Source organism: Anopheles arabiensis, chromosome X (assembly GCF_016920715.1).
Source record: "Anopheles arabiensis isolate DONGOLA chromosome X, AaraD3, whole genome shotgun sequence".
Classification (NCBI taxonomy): Eukaryota; Metazoa; Arthropoda; class Insecta; order Diptera; family Culicidae; genus Anopheles; species Anopheles arabiensis.
Window position 1 is genome coordinate 11,830,472 of NC_053519.1, and position 22,597 is coordinate 11,853,068.

The following is a 22,597-nucleotide window of genomic DNA, read 5'->3' on the forward strand; positions in this document are numbered from 1 at the left end:
CAGAGATACCCAACTTCGGTATTGCTGAGAATTTCGCGGTGGCGCGAACCGATTGTTTTAACATTTCCTGGTGAATTTGTTTGGAAACTCACGTCGAGAAACGAGTTTTGCATTTTATTCTGCATAAGCCATTTGAAATAAATAGTTTGATGTGCAAATTGATAAAAACTATTTCATCTTGGGACATTCAATCGACACCAAACCTCGGATAAGTCCATACACAAACCACGATTATCTCGCCTGTCTGTCAGATTTTATAACAGTATAAGTTATACGACATTTTCATGGTACCTTGAATAACTCTCACTCCCCCCCCCCATCCCTGCTCAACACTTCTTCATAACTGAGGCTCGTGGCAACGCTCATCGGATGCGATTTTATCGGACGAGATTTATATGGGATTTGACAGATAATGTCGGACGTGCGATTTCGTCGTCCGACGTTATCTGTCAAATCCCATATAAAAATTTGACAGGCCGTCCGATAAAATCGCATGCGAAAAAGCGATCCACCCTGACCCGGCGCTCTAGTAGCAATCGAACACGACATCGGACATGAAAAATGTATGGGATTATTTATTTTAAATTTATCCCATAAATTTTTCATGTTCGATGTCGTGTTCGATTTCTGCTAGAGGGCTGCCTGAGTTTCAAATTTAAAAACCAACCAAAAAGTACAAAAAAATCTGAAACACCTACCGAAATCTGCCAAAGTAATCTGGTCACACTGAACGGTCCCACCCCGCTTGCGAGACCCAGAATGGGTGGTTATAAAAATAGGAGCACAGTTGGGGCAGCCCATCGCATCTCCGAGTTTGGCCAATTTGAATGAACTGTTGTCTCCCTTTCTCTATCTTCCTCTCACGTGTCACCAGTCGTGAAGCGAGATGGAAACGTATTTCTATAGCATTAGCATATCAAATCTCTGTGTTTTGGGGTTTCCTATGTAGTGATTGTTTTCAATAACATGCTTTTATACACATTGAAAAGTTTCGTTGCTTTGCAACAATCATACCTGTTTGAATTGATAGCTGCATACCTGTTTGATTTGATATTTTCCATTTTCTATAAGCAAGTATACCTGCAAAAATTGACCTACTAACGGTCATGTAAAGTTGAAATTTCTAATCTTATATTACAACCTAATACGGTTAATAGCAATGCGTATCATTTGCTCTGAGTAAACACAAAATTATAATATAGACGCACATTTTAAGATATTTTTCGAACAAACAGTATCGATCTTGATTCGATCACGCCGTTTTCCTTATCTATCCATTTGCCCACGTGTCGAAACGCTAGCTAGCTGTCTAACGGTAAAAATACCGTTACGATTGGGGATTCTTCGCTGCCAATTCCTACAACAGCCCACCGTTTGTTTGGCATTTTCCGTTCGAATGTGCTTGAGAAAAGGATTCGTCCGTTGCGCGGAGAAAGCAGTTTACAGTTTGAAATGGAAATCGCGACCAGGAGTAGCGAGAGGGTCGTCGAGCTTTATTCAACGCAAAAACATACACACACACCTCCGCACATCCCACACTTCTTCTTCTTCCTAGCAGCTTCGGAAAAACGCCTTCGCTCCCCCCGCCTCGCTTGGTGGGGCTGGGGGGTTTGTCAATAAATAATTACAGATGTGTTTTCTTTGCAGCCGCCGAATGAACGGAACGGAAAAACGCGTAGAAACTATTTAACCAAAAGTGGGAAAAAACGGTTAACCTCCAGCCACCACTTCACTCCTCGAACGTGAGCCGGCCCGGGCCGTGATTTTTCATGTACCGGCGGTACGCCTTGTACCGGGGATTGTCTGCCATCTGCTTCTTCTTCTCGTTCTCCTGCTCCACCTTCCACCGGTCGTAGTTGGACTTGATCCAGAGCTGCTGCCGCAGGAACTGCTCCACCGTTTCCGGCTCGATCGCGTCGAACTGGACCGCGGTGAGGCGCATGTACCGGCGGATCAGGTAGAGCTGCTCCTCGCGCCCGTACGGTTGCTTCAGCAGCGTAAACTTCCACACCCACCGGCCCGCCCACCAGAGGTACCGGCCGACCGTGTACGGCAGCAGGAACAGCTGTATCCAGAGGATGTCCTTGATTTCCGGCTTCGCGTACGCACCCTGGATGTCCATGTTGTTCTCGATCACCTTCCGGATCTGCTCGTCGTGCTCCTTGCGCTGCTCCGCCTTGGACAGCTTGATCCGGCCCTGCTTGCCACTCCCGCCACCGCCACCGCCGCCGCCTCCCCCGTTCGATTGGTTGATCATCTCCATCGCCTTGTTCCGGTACTTGGGCAGCGACATGAAGTACTTGATGGCGGTATCGTACCGCTGCCAGCGCGTCACGTACTGGATGCAGGAGATGATGCTTATCGTCACCACGATCACCAGCCGCACGTCAATCTTCGCCTTCCGGCGGTAGTATCGGTAGAAGTGCGCGTAGTACGCCTGCGGATTGTCCAGCAGGTAGTTGTAGTCGTTGCGCGACTCCTCGTCCTTCAGCACCTCGTACGCGGTCGCGATCCGCTTGAACGATTCCTCGGCCGCCTGCTTCTGCTCCGCGCCATGGTGCAGGTCCGGATGGTACTTCCGGGCGAGCTGGCGGTACGATTTGGCGATCTCCTGCTTGGTGCTTTCGCGCGACACGCCCAGCAGCTCATAGCAGTTGTCCTGGCCGCAGTAGTACGAGTCGAGGTAGTGGCCATCGCCAGTCGTGGCGCAGATGCCCAGCAGCACCACGCACCAGCCCAGGAGTCGTGCTGCCGTCGTCATCCTCTGCGTCCAGGTCGGTTGCCGGATTGTCGAACACTTACGGATGACACGAGACGCGTTGTCGGTCGGTTTGCGGAAGATGAGAGCGGGGTGGTATGGAATTTTGACAGATTGATTTGTAAACATACGCTGCGTTTAGAGCGGTGCAGCTGAGCGATCAGGCTACACGTAGCCATTCAGTAGCTTCTACACGTGAGAAACTGGCAAACATGAATTAGAATGGGAGAGATGATGTAAGCTGAAAATACACAAACCGGAATTTCGCTGCCGCGGAATTCCGCTTGCTGAAAAATGTATGGATATGGCTGTTCGGGAGAGTGGCCGTTGACACTTTGTTAAATAACTGTACCAGTTTTCGGCAGGCTAGTGCAGCATTTGGCAAACTAACTATGTAACCGTCCAAATAGACATACAGCGACGACATCGCGCTCGACAAAAAGTAGCTCAATTTTGCAAACAGAGCTACTCGTCGCGCGCGGAAATTTTGGTTCATCCTAAATAATCGAATTATCTAGTTTTTTTTACAAGCCAGATTAATGCCAAACGCAAAAAAATTGATTTGTACACATTTTAACCTATTTTTGTGTGTTTTCAAATAAAAAACAAGTTGGTTGACTGAGTCAAATGAGCTACTTTGATCTACACCGAGTAAAATTTTGAGCTATTTTTCGTCGCGCGCGACGTTGTCGCTCTATGTCTATTTGGACGGTAGTGGCTGATAATCGTTGCGATTCGTTGTCCGACGTTTTCTCTCAAATCTCTTATAAAATTTGGACAGGCCGTTCGATAAAATCGCATGCGAAAAAGCGTTTTCATCACCCTATCTCTGTCGATATAGAAGATTAAAAAAATTTAAACCCCAGCCCAAGGGGCTGCTCATGCCTTGTCTGCACGGTAGTGTAAAGCAGCCTTTAGCGATTGTCTCAAGCACTGGAGTGGCTCTGATAGCCACCGAATGTGCGGGCTGCCACTGAAGGGTGCGTTGCGTCCGTGCCCATAATCCGTGTCAGCTCGATTATCCGGCAGGAGCTAGAAACGCATCACGAAACACGAACCCAAAGCATACAAGTCCAGTGACGCTCTCGCAAACAACGCGCCCGCTCCAACGCAGGGAAGCCAAACGACACATCACATTGCAATTAAAACCGTCTACAGCTCCTGTAGACTGCCTCTGCTTCTATCAACCTATCAAACGTCGTATTTCAAACCTAGCAGCGTCCATCCGTGTCTCTCCAAGTCCTGTGCTTGCGTATCCGTGGCTGTGTGTGTGTGTGTGCGCGTGGTTGTTCGGCATCAATCCAGTTTAGTGGCGCGTTGATTGTGTTCATCCCTTTAAACCCTTCGCTGTGTGAGTGTGCGAACATAGTTTCAACATGAGTATGCCCGATGTTGTCGACATTAGAAATGAAATAAACAAAGAGCATGTGCGGGAGAGCTTGGACCGGAACGGCGACGAGCAACAGCTGGTGCAGGACGTAAACGATGCGCTCGGTACGCGCAAGGGCCAGTAAGTAATCGGGCGGCGGCGCGTCTATCCCTTTCCTTTGTGTCTGGTTTGGCGACACATCCTCAGACCCCCTCCCAGCGCTCTTTCCCATTGATGCATCTAATGTATACCGCTTTTTCTTGCCAACCCCACCCCTCTCCCGCTGCAGCGATCCCACTAACCATCTCGTGCGGGCGCGGATGCCCGTCGAGCGGTACGCGTGCGATTACAACATGAACCACAAGCGGCGCGGGCTGGCGCTCATTTTCAACCACGAAAACTTCGACGTGCCGCAGCTCCGGTCGCGCGCCGGAACGAACGTGGACTGCGAGAACCTGACCGCCTCGCTCAAGGGTCTCGACTTCGAGGTGCACGTGTTCAAGGATCTGAAGCTCCGCGACCTACAGAAGGAGGTCGAACGAGGTAAGCGCGCCCGCTTCCTGGCATGCTCGCCGACGCGCGGCCACCCAGCATTGCCGGACCAAACCAAACAAAGAGTACGCCACAAGGGCGAACGAAATGCCCATGCACGGTTGCAATCGAGCATAAGGGAAGGCTACCTTATATGTTGCTGCCGACCCTGTCTCGCTCGGCTATCTCGCTCGCACACTCTGTGTGTAAGGGCAAAAGGGTACTCCATCGGCGGTACCATATTCAGCGAGGAGTGATTTACCAAATAGGGGTTTTCGTTTTTCAGTTTAGGAAATGAAACATTGAGCCGGGACCCCGGTAGATAGGTTTTTTTTTTGTTCTCATGGTCGCATTAGTTGACCTATTGGTTGTTCTATTGCAACGGTGACAAACCGTTTTTCCTTCGCGACTTATTCATCTAGATGCGGATTTTTTTATGTTTTCACCATACATATAACACCTTTCCGTTTTAAATGATGTCAATAGGTTTCGAACACTTCGTAACATCAAAAACACGGCTAAAGTGTCTTTATTTTATGGCCAAGTTTTAAAGCGGCATATCATATATCTAGCAAACAATTGTTGAATGCATCACTTTCTTCATAAAAACCTTAAAAAAAAAACATAATGCATCATACCTGTCCACAAATAACTGATTCAGCAATAAGAAAAACGTTTCTGAGTACCTGTCACAACTGCTTGATGCGGAGGTGTACAGATATCGTAAAACGGATTGTCTACCTGGCTAAGTGTTTAAGGTTTGCATTCAAACTGGTGCGACATAAGGTACCTGAAAGAAAGGGGTCTTTCAGTTGTTTGCTGAAATTATTATTATTCTTATTATTACGGCACAAAAAAACCCCGTAAGCGAACTTGGCCTGGCTTAGCCACCGCTGGGCTTAGATTGCTACATTGGGTAATGGTGAAATTATGTTATTGCTGGACAATATAGGAAAGGTTGTTTCCATCATTCTTGATGCTTTTCGAGCTTTTATTTGAAATCATTTGGATACTCTCGTAATTCCTCTTTACAATGGTTTTTTGCAGAGTAAATTAGGCTAGGAAGCCTAATATTACAAAAATGGTTAAATTAGAGAACATGAATAGTGATAATTGTTCGTCGCAATCCTTTGTGAGAGTGTCTTTTTTTACAATTAAATATCATACTAATAGCCTATTAAAAATTTAAAAATCCTATACAGCAACAAGTACATGATGGATGCAAAAGTGAACCAATTTTATATTGAATTTTGTTATTGTCAAATCTACATTGAAATGGTTGTATTCCAAACCAAATCACTACTACTATCACTCTTCTGCGCAAGGGCGCATTATTAGGCATTATAAATGAGTTTGGTTATGAGGTTATGAGAATGAACTAGTGATGAGTAAAGTTGGCAAACATCCGAAGTCAACTCCGATCCGACTCCGATAATTTAGGAACCGACTCCGGACGGTAGGTCCGATATTGGAGTCCGGAGTCGTCCGGAGTCTTTGTCCTCCGAAGTCATTCAGAATCGTCTGAAGTTATTCGGAGTTGTTCGGAGTCATCCGGAGTCATCCGAAGCTATCCGGAGTTATCTGGAGTCATTCGGAGTTGTCCAGAGTCGTCTGGAGTTATCCGGAGTCAGAGTCGTCCAGAGTCGGAGTAGGCCGAAAACAGCCGGTGTAATGTCTGGACGTATCCGGACGACTCCGACTCTGGTCGACTCCAGATGATTCTGAATGACTTCGGATGACACCGGAAGACTCCGGACGACTTGGGACATCTTAGAACGACTCCGGAAGAATCCTGCTCCAAACAACTCCGGACGACTCTGGACGACTCTGGACGACTCCGGACGACTCCAGACGACTTCGGGCGGAACTAGTGGTTCGGATTTCGCCGGAGTCGAATCGGAGCCGTGGGTGCGAGCCTCAAAGAGCAAATCACTAGTCTGAACTTTTCAATCGATACTAGATTACGAAGGGTTTAACATACTTTGTAAGTACTAGGCAGGCATTTACCACGTAGTTTGATATGGTTGCATCGTTTGATTTCTTACGCTCTCTCTCTCTCTCTCTCTGTTCCCTTTTCTGGTTGCGGCAGTTTCACAGATGGACCATAGCGACGCGGACTGCCTGCTGGTGACGATCCTGTCGCACGGCGAGCTCGGCTACCTGTACGCCAAGGACTGCCAGTACAAGCTCGACACGATCTGGACGTACTTCACGGCCAACCACTGCCCGTCGCTCGCCGGCAAGCCGAAGCTGTTCTTCATACAGGCCTGCCAGGGCGACCAGCTGGACGGTGGTGTGGTGCTCGAGGCGAAGGATCGCACCGAAACGGACAGCTCCTCCTCGATGCTGACGTTCAAGATACCGATGTACGCTGACTTCATGATCGCCTACTCGACCATACCCGGCTTCTACTCCTGGCGCAACACGCAGAAGGGCTCCTGGTTCATCCAGTCGCTCTGCCACGAGCTGAACCAGAACGGCCGCAAGTACGACCTGATGGTGCTGCTCACGTTCGTCACCCAGCGCGTCGCGTACGATTTCGAGTCGAACACGCCGGACATACCGATGATGCACCAGCAGAAGCAGATCCCGTGCACCACCTCGATGCTGACCCGTTTGGTGTACTTCAATCAGAAGAAATAGTGCTAGAGGGAAAACTGGGAGCAACTATGAGCAAGTGTTTTCTTTTTTTTTTCAAATTCATTGCTCTTGTTCATTTTTATTGATGTCAGTCACTGCTGAAGTTTAAAGGAGTTTTTCTTTTTGTTTCTTATCAGTTCCCATTCCACGACCTTTATTTTTTTTCGTTTGGAGGCCGTTGTGGGGGTCTAAAGCCCTACCCAAAAACACACTTTGGCGCTACATTTCCCACGGTCTTATCACCGTAAACATTTACTTCAACTTTCCCAATACTTCTAATACTCGTCTAGACGCCCGCGCTGTCGCCCAAATACAGTCGTATCTCGGGGGACACCTGTATTTCAATCTCCAATTCCATGTACGTAACAAAGCAACACATGCGCGTGCCACGTGTGAGCGGAATTTTTAGTTTAGAGGCTGCTGTTATTTTCACACTTTACCTTTTGGTTTTATCCCACCCCAGGTGATGGGCTTAGGAATCGAATTGATCTCCCCTAAATTAATGTTTGCACTATAACAGCCTACAATTCCTTTGCACGAAAGCAAATCGCTGCGCAACGTAGTGTTTAGGCTAGCTTCGTAGCGGAATTTTTAACATTTTAAAGACGCACGACGGAATCCGACGGAAGTCAATTTTGCGCCGTGCTAGTGAATTTTTCCGTTTACTTAACATTCTTTACTTTAGTAGAAATTACTCTAGTTATCATTTAAATATGCTACAACAACAACAAAAACTATGAAAACGATCACTTTAACTACGCAAAGAGAAATACACATAATCGTAAGAGATAGAGATAGCAAGCTCTCGTGGAAGCGGCATACCTATCGTCGGAACAGCAAAATATCGTCTAAGCAGCATACGATGGTTGTATGGAGTGATGATTCGGTGTAAGTGATTTTTTTTTCTAAAAAAAGGTACTCAATTTGAAACCTTTAAATCGTCAAAGACAAAAAACAGCCAACAAATCTAACCTCTCAAGTAGCGCAAGCGATAGGCGATACAAAACAGGAAGGAAAGTTATTGTGCGCGCGACCAGTTTGCACACACACACAGCACAGGAACAAAATCGCAAATATCTACAAATTTATCCAAGTTATAAAGAAGAAGTGCCCAATGAATGATTGGGGAAAGGTGGGAGGAGGAGGAGAAGGATAAAACTATTTTTTTAAACAAAATCGAAATCGAAACGTGATAAAAATGGAACTAAAATTTAGAATGAAACAAAACCATAAAACAAAACGCAAGCATATTTACACCATTAGTTAGGGCTAGGGCAGATTCCTCATACCGGGGCTGTACGCTGTGTACGCGGTAGCACGGAAGGGTACAGAGAGAGAGAGAGAGAATGAGTTCAAGATTTCTTACACATTTAGGATTAAGCAAAAACACACAAACAAAAAAATGCATAAAATACATTAAAAAAAAAAACATATGGCTCTTATACATAATACCTCATAACATTGGCATGCTCCGCTTAATAATAGAGGTGCAGTGAGAAAATGGGAGAGGTTTAAAATAAAAGCTACAGCTGTACAAAAAAAAATGCTACCTTGGGCGTGTTTGCTACTTTTTCTGCTGCACTACATGTATCCGAAATGCGGCGATTTGGAGGTAACATGTTTGTCCCAAAGCGAAACATAACCGCACCCACACACATCCGTCTGTTTGCTGTGGTTAGCGACGAGCGGTGCTTAATCTCTATCACAATCGCGTGTCTCACAAGCAAAATCGTCATTAAAATGCTCTTATCGCGTACGCAGCGGTACTATTACGACTGGGATGCAATCATTAACTGAATCAAATAGCGATGGTGAGGAGGAGAAAAAAAAACACCGCAATCCGATTCGATTTTTCCGCCGTCGAGCGACAGGCAGGCAGTCGTTTGGGCAGCATACGAAAACGGTTGCCGGAGTCTTTTAAGGTCACATCAATGTTAGCGTCCCGCTGGGCTTTGCCCTTCACCCTGTCCGCACAACCGCACAAGCGCGCCGCATTCCTTTCCCTTTTCCGTCCATTTATGTGCAATCAAATATTGATCACAACGCAGCGCCCGGTAGCAGTTTTGTTTTCCCTTTTTTGGGAAAAAAGAAACGGCTCGCTACGATACAGTTTCCTCTTGCGCTGAGCGCGTGAGCGACAGCTCGAGAGAAGGACGGAGCTGTGAGGAGAAAAAAAAAGAGCTCAGCCCCGTCACAGTAGGACCAAAAACGGCAAGGAGGTTTGGGCTCTGCTTTTCCTGGTCGTGCCTTACTTGCTCATTATTGTGTAACTGCCCCGGGAAAGGCCCTTATAAGCCCCGTTGCTAGTTCTTTCGATTTTTATGGGCAAATGAAAACAATTAGATTTTCTATTTATTTTTTTTTCGTAACTGGTGAAGTGTGTCTTGTGGGCTATGGAGATTTTGTTTTTTTATTTTATCAATATCAGATCAATGAATATTTGAGAGTTCCGCCGTGTGTGCTTTTCTGTGTCACGCGGTCGCCTAAACACACGCACACACACACACACTAACACACGGACCGTCACGGCCAGTCGTGTCGTGTGATCATATCATCCGACCAGATTCGTCGGACCCGGGGTGTCGTTGTCGTTTGTTTTTCCTTTCCCGTTTTATCCGCCACAACCGACTCCTACCCCTCCCCACCCTCTCCTTCCCCACAACGCCGCCAGCGTGTTTGCTGTTAGAAGGACTTGTACGGCGACGACGATCGGCCTGCCAGTGTTAAATAAATATGGCCAACAAGTTCACGGGAAAGGGGGCAGGGTGGGGGGAAGGGGCCGTTTCTAGTTGGAATATCGTTTCCGGGTGGCGGTTTGCCAACGGGGGGGGGGGAGAGAAACACCATCACAGCTCGCCACCGTGCTCGCCCCGGCTCGTGCACGGTCTCCCACGCGGTCTTCCCGCCCGTCGCGCTCTAGGTTATCATGCGGGGTGAATGCAGCTCGGACACGTTCTCGATCGGCGGATAGTGGGTGGAGGAGGGCGGTCCCCAGTCGTGCAGGCCGCCCGAGTTGGCCAGCCGGTGCGTTAGGCGATGGGCTATGCTGAAGCCGCCGCTGCCTTCCAGCTGCGTCAGCACGATGATCACCTGTGGGTCCGCGAGAGCAAAAGGAGAGTGCGGGTTTTTTTGTTAGCAAGCCTTGGCGACACACTTGGCACAAGAAATCCCTAGTGGGGATACGCACCTGTCGCTGCAGCGGTGGTACGGAATCGACCGTCTTTAGTTCGCCTCGCGTCGAGACGACGTTGTAGCTTTCCTGGCAATCACACTTGACGTGTATCCACTTGTTCTCGTGCCGATTTTCCACCATCACGACCAGTCCCGCCCATCCCTGAAACGGAAGGAAGGAGTGTGAATGTTAATTTTGAAGTTTGTTTTTTTGCAATGTTCCGGTTACTTTGTCACTTATTGACAAATTTTAAGTACACTGATTGAAGTGACTGCTTTAGAACTCATGTTATGCGTTTGGACATAACATTAGTTACAAAAATAGTTAGTTTTTATCGTTCCAAAAATATTAAAAAAAAAAACGGAATACTTTGAGACTTTTTTGTTGTTTTAAGAATATCTACAGTGAGCCCAACAATCCATTCGTCCAGCTGAATATTTTACAGCAAAAGGCAAACTATGGCCGCTATAGGCATGGGTCGGTAAACGTAATGATGAGGTTTGATAAAGGAACCATCAATACATACGTTTGCCACAAACAAGCATTAAAATAGTGCAATAGAAACTAAAACACGTAAAAAAACAAAAATCAACGTTATTTGGTTCGCAAAAAATAATCGTCTATCCGGATGTTGGCTCATCTACGGTGGCCAAACACTACGTAGACACAAATTAAATGTATTACTATGAATCTGCTAGTTGCTCGATTCAAAATTAATGCATTTCTATTGTTTGAATTGCATTTTAAGTGGTCAGAGAGTAGCCTGATGGCGAAAGTTGTATCTTAAGCTTATGCATATCCTATCCGAACCATTTTAAAAGGCTGTAAGACATGTACGAGACCACATTCCTTCGTTTGGCCATATTTCTGTCCCGAAATGTGTGTCACACTGTCTATCAAGCAGCCATCTTTAATCGTAATCTTTAATGTCCTAAAAATTCAAATATATTCCAAGAATCAGTGCATTTTTTGATGGCCAATGAGATCAGGAGAAGAGATGGTACACATTTGGTTGATGCTGCATTACATTGTAGCTGGTCATCTTATGGCTTGAATGAGTGAGTTGTTACGAAAATGTTTTGTTGGAATAATACCATAGGCAGAAAGTGGCCAAATCTGGAAAGGAGTAGCAAATAATTCAGGTATTCATTTCAAATTAGGCTCTACTAACAAATTAAAACCATTTTGACTCGTCTAGGTCATACGGTCGCCGTATAGTTTTACGAAAACAGTATACTAAGATGCACCTAAGGCTAAGTAGACTCTCAATATGATATCAGTTGCATTGTTTTTCAATTGATTTTGGCCTCGTTTTGCGAAAATGGAATATTTCTACCAGAGATTAATTGGCACAAGTCTTGTAACATAAGTGGTTAAAAAGTACGCCCTTTTAACGATTTAAATGAGGTAGCGTGTTGGTCATGGTAGTTACTAATAGCCATAACTGGATTCAGAAAGATTTTGTTTGTTTCCATAACCTATTTTTTTCATATGCATGTAACGCCAAAAGCTAGATAGACTAGAATACTTTTTCGCAAAAAGACCCGCCAAACGACGTTTTGTTTGTTACGTGTGTTAGTTGCTATTGCACTATTTTAATGCATTTTTTTGCACTAAACGCATTGCAATACAAGAAACGACTTCTTAGATGATCACCCGTTGTAATATTACCTACTAACGACGTTCAACAGACTGTTACTATTAATAATTAAAAGTATTAAAATGTATTAAATGTTTTAATATTTAATTATAAGCTTAACCTCCTCTGGTTCAGTCTTTTCGACGGACGAGTTATCAAATAAATAAATAAAATAAATACACGAACAAATGAACAGATACAATTTACCGCAATTAATACGTTTGTTCTGATAAACTTAAAATTAATTAATATCCAAAATGCATTAAAAAGGTTGCAAGAGCAATCTTAACTGACTTATATTAAAAAAAAAAACTATAAAACATCTAAACAAACAGTTGTGTTTCTGTTTTTTATCTCTTGCTAGGAAATTCTTTATCGTTTCGACTTGCGATCCAATCTCGTAAGCATATTTTGATTAAATCGTTTCCCAAATTTGGTTCGAAGATTTGACGTCGCCTACAGTGATTTCAACGGCTCGTCTTACACCGTTTTCGAGCCCAAATAAACAATCAGCCATACCGGCGAACTCGTTCGTTCCTGAGAACGTTCGCTGCGACGCTCATTTTCACTCATTTCATAGCCTTCTAGATCAAAAATTAGAAAACCGAATAGATTTTTACAGGCCAACCTAGTGGTACAACCCTGTCCACTCATGATCGACGAATGTGTCTCGTACGGCTGAATGTTAAGCTGCTTTTGAACATTGTTCAGCTATAATCAAACTTTTGACGGCCAAGTGAAATTCTGATGCTTTGCCGAGCCTTGTTCAATCGTAACTAAACAAGTGAACCCCACAAGTTGATCAGTTTGCTCGCATGGATTTTAGACTTTTGTGTGTACCTTCATTTACAAAAATAGTTTCCAAAATACAACGTATTTTCCAATAATTTATCCCGCTACTTTAAAAATTAATAATTGGCTATTAAATTACTAAAAAATCAATTTAAATGAAGCTCCAAACAATTAAATTGCAACAAAATGATCATCGTAACCCCAGAACGAACCCGGGTAATATAAACGTTACGTTAATATTTGGGGAAAGCAAACGTTTAGTTCAAGGTGGATTAAAAATATCAGATGGTGGATAAGGGCCTTTGAGGGGTCGCCATAGTTGAGGGACTTTACGTCATTTTAAAACCGTTAACTAATGGTTTCCGCACTTAAAGCTTAGCAAATAGAACAGATTTCTTTGTTATTGTGTGCATTTTTGTGTGTCTATTGATTTTATCGAAAAATGAGACATATTAACAAAAGATTTGATGATTTGTTTATGTACGAAATTTAAAATCATGTAAGTAAGAGTTCTAATCTCAAGTAAATTGTCTATGTGGCTCGTAGATAATGAGGAAATAATGTGAAAATTGAAAATAAAAAATGATTTCTCAGTTTCTACCATCAAAAATGTCGAAAGTATAATGAATTATAGAATAAATTCGCGGAATAACACAAAATAACACACTTTAATCTATGTTTTAATGTTAAATAAGAACAAAAGTCCAAAATATAGTTTTAAAGAATATTTAATCAAAAAACTGGAGTAAATAAATTATATGAACAAATTTAATAGATGTAAACAAAGTTTGAATCCTGGGGACCTTAAGTCAAGTGACGAATTGTCAAAATGCATTAGAGTCCACCACCTGATAATTTTAAATCCACCTTGGTTTAGTTACACGAGTGAACGAAGTTCAGAAAAGCATCCGAATATCAGTTGGCCGTTAAATGTTTACTTATAGTTGAACAATGTTCAAAAGCAGTTTAACATTGTTTACTTGGGCTCGAAAACGGTGTAATTGTTTCTTCTTCTTCCTTTTTGGCATGGTGAAGGCCTGTCTGTACTAGTAATGGGCTTGGCTTTCAGTGACTTAGCAGGATAGTTCAGTCCCACGTATGAGGGGTACTTTCCATTCGGGGTTGAACTCATGACGGGCATGTTGTTATGTCGGACGAGTTGTCGACTGTACCAGACCGGCGCCATAACAATGTCTCTAATAGACTTCAAAGGCAAAATATAACTTTCAAGCAGCAATCTAGTTATATTGCTCAGCTCGAATCGAGTTTGAGAATGGCATAAGCCTATAAGCAATGAATACGAGACAATAGTGTTCGGGTTCGTTCACTTTTGCCATTTAAAGGTTGTAGAAAGAGCTTCATCCAATCCCAATGAAAAAAAAAAAAAACAACTACTATGAAGCCTTACGTAAACAGAAATCAATGCATTACAAATCCCTTTTACCCCTCATACCTTCGTCAGGTAGTACGCGGTCATGCCTTCCCGGCCCTCGTGTCGCTGCCCCTTGGCCAGCGTCAGGTTGATGATGGCGTCGGCCAGCAGGAACGGGGGCGGCGTGATCTGCTCGACCAGCAGCCGCTTGGAGCTGTGGATCGCCAGCACGCACTGCGGGTAGTGCATGAAGTCGTCAATTCCCGTGTGCCAGTGGTTGAAGGCGAGACAGACCAGCATGTACAGGTCCGTTTCCAGCATCTTGTGGCAGCCGACGAATCCACGAACCTGTGTGGAGTTGCAAACAAAAACAGAAAGTACTGTGTGCTGTGGGTTTGCTTTCCAACGCGTTGCCTCTCCCCGTCCATTACCTGCCGCTTGCTGTGCTCGACCAGTCGGCCCACCTCAGGGTTGGCGGGGTTTCGCGTCCGGAACAGCACCACACACAGGTCTAGCTGGGAGCGTTGCGATTTTTCCGAATTACTGCAAGCAAATGGGAAAACGGTCACTAACACAGACACAAGTTTATGTTTTTCAGACGCGACAACGCAGCTGGGCGATTGTTTCCTACCGTTGCCCCTCCTGGAACAGGGTGAACTCGGCCTCGGTCGGTTCGAGCACGGTTATGAGCACGCAGGACAACGCGCGGAGTGGTTGCAGCGTGCCAAACAGGCGCACCTCGTTCCATTCCGAGCGCACCTTGCAGATGTCGATGCAGTCAAAGTATCTGTGGATAGGTGTGGAATGGAAAAAAGGATGCATTTGCTTCTTCTGCTTCGGTTCAAATGCATCCCCCCTCCCCCCCCCCCCCCCCCCCCTAGTACCCTGCTTACCTCAGCACATCTTCAAACGATATCCAAAACACGCCCTCCGAACCGCCGTGCGGCATCAAGCTGTCGCGCAGCTCGTCCGTCCACAGCTCGGAATCATCCGACCAGTCGCCTGCGAAGATGAAGGTAAGGTTTGGTGTAGTGATGGATGTGTAGTGATGATGGAATCGATTCCGGATGGTAAGCCCGGAATCAGTTTCAGGAATCGATTCCAGAATCGGCTCCAAAATTGGTTCCGGAATCGGTTCCGGAATTGAAATTGGCTCCGGAATCGAAATTGGCTCCGACAACAGAATCGGCTTCGAAATCGGAGTCAGTTTCTACATCTCTATAAGAATAGACGTATGGATCCAATGACGCTACGCATTGATAGCCGCAAAGAATCAAAATTTTCTTGTTAACGATCCATTCTCATGGAGATTGCCGGACTGCTTTCGCTTCTGAAATTTCTTATTTTAATCCAAGAACAGATTCTCATTCTGGAGCTAATGCCAATGCTGGAGTCAATTCTGACTCCGTTACCGGAGCAAATTGCGATTCCCAGGACGATTTCGGAGCCGATTCTGGTTCCAGAGCCGATTCCGGAGACGGAATTCAACTCCAGAATCGGCTCCGGCTCCGGTATCGACTCCGGAATCGGAATCGATTCCAGCATCGAAATCGACTCAGGAATTGTATCGGAATACGGAATCGGAATCGGATTTGTTCAATTCCGTGTTTCCACCACTAGTTTAACCACCCAGAGAGAGAGAGAGGGAGAAAGAAAGATACGCAAGTTTCCCTGCGGCTTGCACGCGGTACCTTACCTTGCCAGGAAAAGTGTCCCCACGGGTTGCGCAGCTTGAGCAGCCGGTGCCCCTTGATGTCCCGCACGTCCAGCACGGAGTAGGCGTGGCGCGGCCGCAGCCCCTTCCGTTGGTACTCGTCCTCGTCCACCTTCATGTTGCCGCCGCCGCAGCTCGCCCCCATCAGGAACTTTACCAGCCGGGAGCTGAGCAGCTGGGCCCAGATCAGGTCGCGGTCGAGATCGTCCTCGCTCGGCAGTGGCAGTGAGCTGGCCTGCAGTGGAATGCTTTCGCACGGTGCGCCGGTCAGCGTGGCGAGGCCCTCGATCGCCCGGCCCGACACGAGCGCCTCGTAGCAGCCGTGTATCTTCGCGACCGCCTTCTCGATCAGCGGCACCCAGAGCTGTTTCCGCTTCGCCTGGGAGTAGACGAGGTGACCGCGCTTGTCGCACGGCAGCAGATCGTCCACCAGCACCGTCGTCCAGCGGCCGTCCTTACACAGCTTCACCTGGTACGCGCCCTGCGGGCAGATCTCCTTCGTCAGCAGCACCTCCTTCACCAAGTCCTCCCGCTCCGCCAGCACGGCCAGCGCGCTCAGCAGCCAGCAGTTGCCGAGCACGCCCTGGCAGATGTCCGACGGTAGCGGCGTGCGGAAGACGGCCCACTGCGGTGCGGTCGACTGGTTACCGCCCTCGCACAGGATCTCGTTCGGCCGGCGCCACTGGGCGACCGGGTTGCACTCGATGTTGGACGACGGCTGGTAGTAGAGGCTTTTCATCGCCGGCGGGAACGAGTCGTCCACGAACGCCTGTCCGTTCTCCACGCAGTACTCGATGATGCTTTTCCAGCGGTTCAGCGCCTCGAGATCGTCCAGCTGGCGCTGGTTCTCCTCGAGCCGGTTGCTCTGCTGCAGCTGCTGGTGCTGCTGCTGCCACACCAGGCAGCCGGTGTCGATGTGCCGGTGGCTTGAGCAAATGTCGCACACCACGCACGCGAGCGAGTTTTCGTACGTGCACGCCGGACACTGCCAGGTGCGCTTCGGTATCGTGACCTGCATCGCCGGCACAAGCGCTTTCGCTGCACCGCCGGACGGCTGGTACGCCGGCACTGGGGCCGGTGGATGGGCCAGCGGTTGCTGCTGCTGTTGCTGCTGCTGCTGCTGCTGGTGCTGCAGCTGGTGTAGCGGCTGTAGCTGCTGCTGCAGCAGCTGCTTTGGAATGGCACCGGAATCGATCGGCGGGACGACAGCCGCGCTCGACGCCCTGCTACTGTTCGACTGCTCGTCGCACTGGCCCAGTATCAGGCGGTTGGTGGCGAGCGACTCGTTCACCAGCACGCCCTTGCCGGCCGGGCGCGCCGTCTTGCAGGCGCTGCAGTCCGGCTGGACGATCGAGTTCTTGAGCGTGCACTTGTGGCACGCCCAAAACTCGCCCTTCTTTAGCGTCATCTCCTCCACGTTGCAGATGCTGCGCAGCTTCGAACCGCCGCAGGCAACGCACGCGAGCGCGGCGCTCGAATTGACGAGCGTACACTTCCGGCAGGACCATTCCTTTTCGTCGGTCCCTTTCGATGCAGCTGAGGGGAGGGGGGATATTATGAAAATGATTAGTAATCGTTTTTGAAAGGGAACACGAGCAGAAACGCTGCTTACACTTTGTGCACCACTCGTCGTCCAGATCCTGCTCGAAGCTCGCGATCGGCACCCGTACGATCGCTGGAATATTATCTAGTTCTAGTATCGTGGAATTCTGGTGCGTGCTGTACTCATCCATTACGGAGAAAATGTCATGCTCGCCACCGTGATAATTCGCTACAAAATAGAACGGAGCAAGAGACGGAAAATATGCGTCATTATTATTACTGCTGCCTGTCGCGTTTCCGCGCTCGGCTTCTGCTTGTCTGCTTAACCTTTATCAAAATTATTTTTATAGTTCGATAGTTGCTTATTATATTTGCATTTGGCGGCTATCTTCTCGCTGCCCGCGCCAGTGCTGAACGATTCGTCCTCCTTCTCCGCTTTCCTGCAGAAAACGGAACAAGGTGGGGCAGGGTTTCAGTTGACAGAGTGTTTTAGTGTTAGACGGCAACTGCCGGCGATCGGCCTTACCCATTTTTACAGCTCACCGGTGCCGGCAGGTTCGCGTACTCGTCCCGCAACGGGTCCTTCGCGTGCGGCTGCTGGCCGACGCTGGTCGGTGCATTATTATTTACAGCATCGCTCGCTAGCTTGTTTTTCCGCTTCGCCTCCTTGTTGATCACTGCGTAGATTGGTTCGAGGGCGCCGCCCGATGGGGCCGGATACTTTTTCCCTACAAAAAAAAAACAAACAAACGAACGAACAAACCTATACTGTAGGTAAGTGGAACATCGAATGGATGGGAATTCTCGAGATAGGTTTTAATTAAGTAATTTAAAAGAATAAATTAGCCTCTAAATGGATTAAATTTATTTATGCTCAATTGAACCAATAGCAATGTTTCATTCGTCATATAAATTTCTTGATACATCACATTCAGGGAAGCGCATTAACAAATAATACACAAAAACCTAAAAAAACACTTCACTTTGACGTGACCTCTATTCCTTATCGATATCGTGACCTCTATTCGATATCGATCATCTCTAAAACTAAACTAAAAGCATTTCCAGTAAGACATTTCAAATGACTATGGTGACTATCTAATTAGAAAAAAAGGATTTTTACCGAATGTGTAGCATTGAAGCAATTAAACTACTCAAATGTTTAGCATAATGCTGAATGCTAATTAAACTCGTTTGATGGAAATTCTCGTCCAGTGCTGCAAAATATCATGAGCATCACGGAATGCTCACCAACAAAAACAATAAACATATCCGTGGTAGCTTGATGCTCATTGCTGATAATAAACGAAAGAGCGTCATGACAAGCTGAACACGACATGCGAGTGCTTGAGTCAACCGTGATACTCTGACTCGCAAGCTAAGTGCGCAAGCTCATTTTGTTGCTGTGTGGTACACGCCAAGTATTTTGTTGGGATATACTCCAAGTATGTCGTGAATATGACCGACAGAAAATGTCGCGACCAAGTGACTGACCAAGAGATGGTTGTACACAATACCACCAAGCATGTGATGGTCGCACCAACTGTTTGAGTCTCACCTCTGATCATCACAGTAGAGCTCGTGACGCTAACATTATTTTGTTTTAGCCGTATTTTGTCATGACTACGTCAGTGATATTTTACAGAACTGATCACAGTAAAAAAAAGTCATGACTTAGTGACTGACCAAGCATTGTGGTCGCAACAATGTCACGAAGCGTGCATTGGTCACACAAATGGTTTTGAGTATCACATCTGATTATCACAATTGAGTACGTGATGCTGACGTGGATTTTATTTCTGACATCGACAGTGACATTTTGCAGCACTGTTCTCGTCATTCTCCACAAATTCTTGGAGAAAATGTGTTCGTTTGGTTCAAAAATTCAGTGGTCCGACGCTGTCATTCGTCCCCGGGAACGTATCACTACTTTCATAGCTATCTTGAGTAGTATTCGAGTCGTGTGGTCTTCTACGTATTAATTTATTATTTATGGTTCGTTGAATTTTAATCTAATAAAAAGAATAGATTAAGATGTAGAAAAAACGTTCGAATTTTCTACTTTTACACTCATAAATGTTGAATGTTTTTTCCATGAACCCTGGACGAGCGATTAAACCCTTTTCCCAGTCAAACCACAACTCTCCATGCGATAATTTCCGCATTTTCCTAACGCAAAAAAGTGACAAAAAATAATGGAAAAGGTCATACCTGTCTGGCTGTGCGCCGCCGCCTTGCCCTTGCCATTCTCCTTGAGCCGCACGTTGATTGTGGCGTTGTCGCTGCACCGGGCGGAGGACGTGGTCGACGGTACCACGATCAGCCCGCCCGTCCGCTTCGTGATCGTCGTAATGCTCTGGCCCCTACCCGGGCCTGAACAGGCGCCACCAGTTCCCCCCTCCTTGGGGGCGCGGGACGGTTTCGCCGGTTCCCGTCGGCAGCAGCAGCAGCACGCCTGGGCCGCCGTGTCGCCCTCGAAGCTGAACTGATTGTAGATGCAAAACCGGCACCGGGCGGCCGCCCCGAACTGCTCCATGCTGCGGGCGGGCGTAAGGCGCAACGAGGCGAACGGTACCGCCGTCGAGCCGCCCCCGCCGCCGCCGCCGCCGCCGTAATAATGGTCCGCGGTCCGCGGCGTCGCCCCGGGCTCGGCACTGCAAGCAAGCGGCGTCAGTGGCTTCCGTATTGTGTCCTTGTAGACCGGCGCGCTCACGCTCAGTGCCTCACAGTTGATGCAGTGCCAGGAAACGGTGCGATTGTACACCCGGCACCGGTGGCAATTCCATTTGCGGTTGATGCTCGGCTGCGACAGGTGCCGTTTCCGGTTCCAGCAGCAGCGCGGATCCGGCACCGGATACACGAACGATCGCTCGATCTTCTTCCGGTTAATGTGTTTGTGTGCGAGCGCTAGGCTGTCTATCACGCGGAACAGGCAATCGTTCGACACGAGCTTTCTGCTGGCCGGGTGCGCGTTTGGTGATGATGTTGGTGTGGTGGTGGTGGTGGTCGTGATGGTCATGGTGGCGTTGGTGTTGGTGGTCGTGGAGGGAAGAAAACAAAGAAAGAGATACAGAGAGCGAACAAAAGCTTGATGTGAGTGCGGGGAAACACTGTGCGCAAAGGTGCGGGAAAGGTCTGCTCTCCCTTGCTGCCGGCCATCGGGGTAGGGTGGGGTGCGGTGGTGCAGCAGTGCATACCGTACCTATTCACATCCTTCATGCGAACGCACGACGACGAAACGGGACCGCTGGCGGCGTTGCCGCTGGTGGCCAGTATCGGATGGTGCAGCAGGCTGCCAACGTTGCCGTTCGCTTTCCGGCTGGTGCGGCACCTAAGGCAGCGGACGCTCTCCGTCGGGTTCAGGTAGTTGCATTTCGTACAATACCACTGGAGCACCGATGCTATCGTACCCATTTTGACACATTTTACGTACGGTGCATGCTTTACCCCACTGCGGCTGTGCTCCCGGCGGCCGACCGTGCCATGTACTGCATGGAACACCCGGGGCCTGTCCCCGTTTGCTGGCCCCGTGTCCTCGTTTCCAGTTGCGGGCGTTTCTGTGTGTGTGCGTGTTTTTTTTCGTTCCCTTCACGTTTGGGCCCTCGAACTAGTTGGCTGCTCTGTGGCCTCTGTGTTTTTGTTTCACGCACGGTATCGATTCATCGGGCCTTCGGCTGAAGAAAATCCTTGGCTGTCAAACGGTTGTGTGCAAGCGGGGGAGGGGAGCGGGGGGCAGGTTTTGACAGTTCCAGTTCGGGCTGCCAAGAGCACGGCCTCAGCTGACGTACGGCTGTAGCTTGCGGTATGTTGTATGCGCTGACGGTACGCTGCGCTATTGCATACTTTCGGGCGCTTTCCCCCTTGTCTAGCTACGACCAGGTGCACATATGGGTCGTTTAAATGGACGGTTGACAAGCTGAAAAATAACGTGGCACCCGGAACCCATGGAAACGGTGCGGAACTGGTCAAGAATGGAGATGCACGACTTGAAAACGAAAATTCTTCAAATTGTTAGTGAGGGGTGGGATAGCGAATCGATGCCTTGTAATTGGAATAACCGCATCATCTACCCCATATACAAGAAGGGAGACAGGTTGGACTATTGCGTTGTTGAGTACCGCCTAAAAATATTCTCCTTGATCCTTCAGAACTAGCGGAAACTATCAAAGATGATCCCGACACGGAAAATCACCCACCGACTTCATCATGCGGCAGATCTTGGAGAAGATGGCAGAATACAGACACGACACATACCATCTCTTCAATGACCTCAAAGTCTTTTATGATAGCATAGCCAGGGTAAAACTGTACGACGCTATGAGCCCTTTGGGATTCCGGCCAAACTGCTAAGGCCAGTTAGAATGACTATGACCAACGTCACTTGCCAGATGAGGGTGGATAGAAAACTCCCAGGGCCTTTTGCTACCACCAAAGATCTGCGCCAGGGGGACGGGCTTGCCTGTCTCCTATTCAACTTGGCGTTTGAGAGGGCCATCCAGGACTGGAGGGTGGAGATTTCGGGAACCATATTTTATTTAAGTCAACCCAAATCTTGGCATACGCTGGTGACATATTTGGTCTGCGGCTCTCCTATGCAACAGAAGCCTACCAAGGGATCCAGCAGGTGGCAGAGATCCTCGGATTGAAGATTAACGAGGCAAAGACCAAATTGATGATGGCCAGATCAGCGGGCCTACCAACAACAAATCCAAACCTACGTAGGCGTGACTTAAAGATAATTGAAAGCACTTTTGAAGACGTGCCAGACTTCACCTATCTCGGGTCAAACGCTAAGTTGTGCGCAAGGATGCTGGCTGCCAATCGGTCATTCTACAGTCCGAGAGAGTAGTTCTCCTCAAATAACCTATCGGAACGGACGAAGCTGGGATTATATAGTATCTATATATTATAGTAGTACCTATATGGTCCTCTATGGGCACGAGGAGAATAATTTTTGATCGGGCCATGTCACATCGACGTGCTCTATTGTGAGCAGGCCAACAAGAAAGAGAGAGATATATGGTTCCGGTACTCACATACGCTTCCGAGACATAGACTCTTTCCAAAT

At 47.5% G+C, this 22,597-nt stretch overlaps 3 protein-coding genes across 6 annotated transcripts; 1 reads left to right on the forward strand and 2 right to left on the reverse strand.

The window, feature by feature from the left end:
* Positions 1–1,439: 1,439 nt before the first annotated feature.
* Positions 1,440–2,845, reverse strand: LOC120906605 (dnaJ homolog subfamily C member 25 homolog). Its single transcript, XM_040318401.1, has one exon. The coding sequence runs from the start codon at positions 2,759–2,761 to the stop codon at positions 1,730–1,732; it is 1,032 nt and encodes a 343-aa protein (XP_040174335.1). The 5' UTR covers positions 2,762–2,845; the 3' UTR covers positions 1,440–1,729.
* A 930-nt stretch (positions 2,846–3,775) lies between these two features.
* LOC120905765 (caspase-like) lies at positions 3,776–8,716 on the forward strand. 2 transcript variants are annotated; one of them, XR_005739942.1, is made up of 4 exons: positions 3,776–4,268; positions 4,417–4,670; positions 6,748–7,656; positions 7,762–8,716. XR_005739942.1 is itself a non-coding variant. In XM_040316866.1 (3 exons), the coding sequence occupies exons 1-3, from the start codon at positions 4,135–4,137 to the stop codon at positions 7,299–7,301; spliced, it is 942 nt and encodes a 313-aa protein (XP_040172800.1). In that variant the 5' UTR covers positions 3,776–4,134; the 3' UTR covers positions 7,302–8,716. The 2 variants fall into 2 exon arrangements, 1 of the variants encoding a protein (XP_040172800.1); XM_040316866.1 differs by having other exon boundaries at positions 6,748–8,716.
* Positions 8,717–9,648: 932 nt separating this feature from the next.
* Positions 9,649–21,237, reverse strand: LOC120905764 (calpain-D). Of its 3 annotated transcripts, none has more exons than XM_040316863.1 (12): positions 20,732–21,237; positions 19,741–20,483; positions 18,056–18,257; positions 17,857–17,969; positions 17,600–17,758; positions 15,970–17,523; positions 15,167–15,275; positions 14,905–15,060; positions 14,705–14,816; positions 14,355–14,621; positions 10,486–10,632; positions 9,649–10,388 (listed from the first exon to the last, which is right to left on the reverse strand). In XM_040316863.1, the coding sequence occupies exons 1-12, from the start codon at positions 20,941–20,943 to the stop codon at positions 10,215–10,217; spliced, it is 3,948 nt and encodes a 1,315-aa protein (XP_040172797.1). In that variant the 5' UTR covers positions 20,944–21,237; the 3' UTR covers positions 9,649–10,214. The 3 variants fall into 3 exon arrangements, with proteins under 3 accessions (XP_040172797.1, XP_040172799.1, XP_040172796.1); XM_040316865.1 differs by having other exon boundaries at positions 15,970–17,520; positions 19,741–20,486; XM_040316862.1 differs by having other exon boundaries at positions 19,741–20,486.
* Positions 21,238–22,597: the final 1,360 nt, after the last annotated feature.